The sequence below is a fragment of the Xenopus laevis genome, chromosome 7L, assembly GCF_017654675.1.
Source record: "Xenopus laevis strain J_2021 chromosome 7L, Xenopus_laevis_v10.1, whole genome shotgun sequence".
In the NCBI taxonomy this organism is placed as follows: domain Eukaryota; kingdom Metazoa; phylum Chordata; class Amphibia; order Anura; family Pipidae; genus Xenopus; species Xenopus laevis.
This window is the reverse complement of record NC_054383.1, coordinates 34732718-34736534: the sequence shown is the minus strand read 5'-3', so window position 1 is coordinate 34736534 and position 3817 is coordinate 34732718. Positions and strand designations below refer to the sequence as shown.

Sequence of the window (3817 nt, the reverse complement as noted above, 5' to 3'; positions counted from 1 at the left end):
CGATATCTGGCCACGATATTGATCGCGAAGGTTTGATTTTAAACCGACCGACCCGTCGGAGCCCCTTGGCGCATCGTAATCCGATCATTCGGCCATACGGCGAACGTTCGAATTATCCCCGATATAGCCCTGCCGTTAGTGGCATATCGGGGAAAGATCCGCAATCGGCAAACGAGCGGATCTTTGAGTCTATGGCCACCTTTACCTTTTCTTTTGCCTCTTCTAGCGTCCGCGGGTCTCCGTTGCGTGACCCCGCCCCTTTTGACGTCACACCCCGCACATTTGAGGCCCCGCCCCCAGCAGCCGGTAAGAAATTTTGTAAAAGGTGGCAACCCTAGTGGCATTGGCAACACTTTTGGCACCTCCAATGCAAACAGACTTTCCTTCTCCTTTAAAGGAGAACACCCCCTTTAATGCAGGAGAGTGTGATGTTTTCCCTAAAGGCGCGCCCTCTCTGTCATGTATGCTGAGGAGAAGGACAGGAAAGCTTGGGGTGACAAAGTGGTGCCTCAGGTATACAAAGTTTCACCAAAACGTAAAACTTAAATGTCAGAGGACAGATTTTTTACAACTGTCCAAGTGCATAAAGGAATATGCCTAAAAAACAATTGTGTTACGTGTGTCCTTGCACATTGTGTGTGGGCACTTCCCTCTCTTGCAAAAACGAAAATAATTCTACTTGTTGATTGTAATAAAGTTTTTTATTTATTCGTCCCTTTCCCTAGGAATATTACCAAGCTGTATCCTGATAGCTTTAGCTATTGCTTTTTTAACCTAAATAAAAGCTGCAATTCTTTGTGAGAACGTGAGTCGAGTCACTCAGCACACGGACACACACACACGCGCGCACGCGCGCCCACAGTCAATGGAACGCGCTGATCATGTTAACGTCCAGCAGGGGGCAGTGCGTCCCAGTGACCGAGCGAGCGATCTGATTGCCAGAATATTATACTGAGACTAGAAGGCGCTTTGCACCGGCTGCTGCTGCTGCTGTACAGTTGCTTTGCCTTCTCTACGCTGGGACCGATGCAGTGATAACAATGGGAACTAGAGTAGCCCGTGGGAGCCGAAGCAGTTAGTGAAGTGTCTGTTCCAGTCGCCGGGCGGCTTGTCCAGGCTCTTATTCTTAATGGCGTATTGATGCAAGAAAAAGGGAGAGAGAGAAATCGTGGCAAATCCGGAGATGCTCGTGTGTGGGGGCAAGTGGCTGTGGCACATCTTGGCTGCTACTTTTGGAGTATTGGCTAGCTGTGCCATTATGCTGCTGGAAGGTGCCCATTTGTACCACCAGGGAAGCTCAGTGGCTGCATGGAAGGGCTACTGACTCACCACAATGCAGCTGGCTCGGGCTAAGTGCCTGTGGCCCCATAGTCACTAACTACAGCGGAGGAGCAGCTCTCTAATGAATGAAGAATGGGTATGTGACTACTTGTAATGCCTCTGGGCTCTAACACTCTGCCAGTCACACACACTGATATACTCACATGGGCACCCATACTGCTTGCAAACATACATACATCATACATGTGTGCAGAGACTCTCCCAAATGACATGCTAACAAGTGAGCAACCCTACACTTATACTGATGGTACATTAAACACTCAAACACTGTTTGCTCACTTGAGACAGACACATAGATTTATGTGCATCTACAGATATTCCGCTCAGACTGAACTGATCATACAAGCAATATATGTATATATGTCTTTATATGTATAGGGCACCGCTATATACATATTTGTGTAACAGTGAATGGCAGTTACAGACTGGCACACACAAGCATCTCATGCATTATTCATCTCCCCCCAGTCTAACTTGTGTAGTGTATTGCAGCAAGTGTTTGATAAGGATATGTTGCATATGTCAAAATGACTCCAAACACAGCTGTGGGGTGGGAGGGTGTCCTTACAGGGGGAATTAGTCCCCTATTAGAATCTACTTTTTAATTTTTTTTTATTCTAGGTGTCAACCCTTATCGAATGCTCAGTGGATCAGCTGTTTCTGTGCTGTTTGCCCTGTTGGTGATCATGGCAGCGTCCTCCTCTGCTGAACGTGGGTGCCCTAAAGGATGTAGGTGTGATGGCAAAATGTTTTACTGTGAGTCTCAGAAACTGCAGGAAATCCCTTCATCTGTATCTGCAGGCTGCATAGGGCTGTCCCTCCGATATAACAGCCTTCACCTGCTCAGATCCAACCAATTCAAAGGTCTGAATCAGCTCACCTGGCTCTACCTGGATCATAACCACATTAGCAGCATTGATGAGAATGCTTTCAATGGAATCCGCAGGTTGAAAGAACTGATCCTCAGCTCCAACAGGATCTCCCATTTATTGAACAATACATTTCGACCTGTCACCAACCTGAGGAATTTGGATTTATCTTATAACATACTGCAGACATTAGGCCCTGGTCACTTTAAAGGCTTGAGGAAGCTGCAGAGTCTGCATATAAGATCCAATCTGCTAAGGACAATCCCAATAAGGATATTTCAGGATTGCAGGAACCTAGAAATTTTGGACTTGGGATATAACCGAATCCGGAGCCTAGCCAGGAATGTTTTTACAGGCATGATTCGGTTAAAAGAGCTTCACCTGGAGCATAACCATTTTTCCAGACTCAATCTTGCTCTCTTCCCCAGGCTGGTGAGTCTGCAGAGTCTGTACTTGCAGTGGAACCGGATCAGCCTTATAGGGCAGACCATGTCATGGACGTGGCACTCGCTACAGAGGCTGGATTTGTCTGGCAATGAGATTGAAGCTTTCAGTGGCCCAAGTGTTTTCCAGTGTGTCCCTAATCTCCAGCGCCTGAACTTGGATTCTAATAAACTCACCTTCATAGGGCAAGACATTCTCGACACTTGGGGATCAGTCACGGATATAGGCCTGGCCGGAAATATATGGGAATGTACCAGAAATATCTGTTCATTAGTAAACTGGCTGAAAAGTTTTAAAGGACTGAGAGACAATACGATTCTCTGTGCCAGCCCCAAAGAGCTGCAAGGGGTTAACGTGGTGCAAGCAGTAGGAAATTATAATGTGTGCAGTAAAAGCACTATAGAAAACAGGGAGCTGAAAAACATCGCCCGAACCCCCACCGTACAGCTGAGCACTATCAGCACTAAGCAGGAGAACAATTACTCAGTACCTCCAACTGTTGGCATGACGGAGTCAGTCTATGAGAGTAATGAAGGGGCTACAGAATTAATCTCATTACACAAAATCATTGCAGGGACTGTGGCTCTTTTCTTGTCACTCATTGTGATCTCCTTAGTTATCTATGTCTCTTGGAGGAGATCTCCAGCCGGCAAGAGACACCTGCAGCAGGGATCTCTTATGAAAAATCACAAGCACCAGAAAAGCCCAACATTAACTCAAATTACTCCATCCGCCCAGGAATTTTATGTAGACTACAGTCCTGGAAGCAAAGAAACTTGTGAGATGGTGCCTAACGGCTCTGATCCCTGCACATATAACCAGTCAGGCTCCCGGGAATGTGAGGTCTAAATGCTGGAATAAAAACCTTTCACACAACTGGTCTTTTTTAACATATTTAACTTATCGTGTGCATTATAATTTCTGCAAAAAAATAAAACTGGAATTGAGTTGATTGTCTACCCACAACTCTAGGCGTTCTCTACCCCAAATGATGAAGCAGCGTGCTATAAAAATAAACCTGGAATTGAGTTGATTACCCACAGCTCTGTACATTTATAGGAATTAGCAGGAAGTTTATGGTGATTTTAAACAATTTATTTATTAAAGCATAGTTGTTAATGGTTTAATAGAGCCTATGATTACGTTCTGGGTAAGCAGGAAAC

The 3817-nt window shown here is 45.6% G+C and overlaps 1 protein-coding gene across 1 annotated transcript; it reads left to right on the top strand.

The window, feature by feature from the left end:
• Positions 1–479: 479 nt before the first annotated feature.
• Positions 480–3530, top strand: lrrtm3.L (leucine rich repeat transmembrane neuronal 3 L homeolog). Its single transcript, XM_018225337.2, has 2 exons — positions 480–1417; positions 1963–3530. Exons 1-2 carry the CDS (start codon positions 1414–1416, stop codon positions 3501–3503), a joined length of 1545 nt encoding a protein of 514 aa, XP_018080826.1. The 5' UTR covers positions 480–1413; the 3' UTR covers positions 3504–3530.
• The last annotated feature ends 287 nt before the right edge of the window (positions 3531–3817 follow it).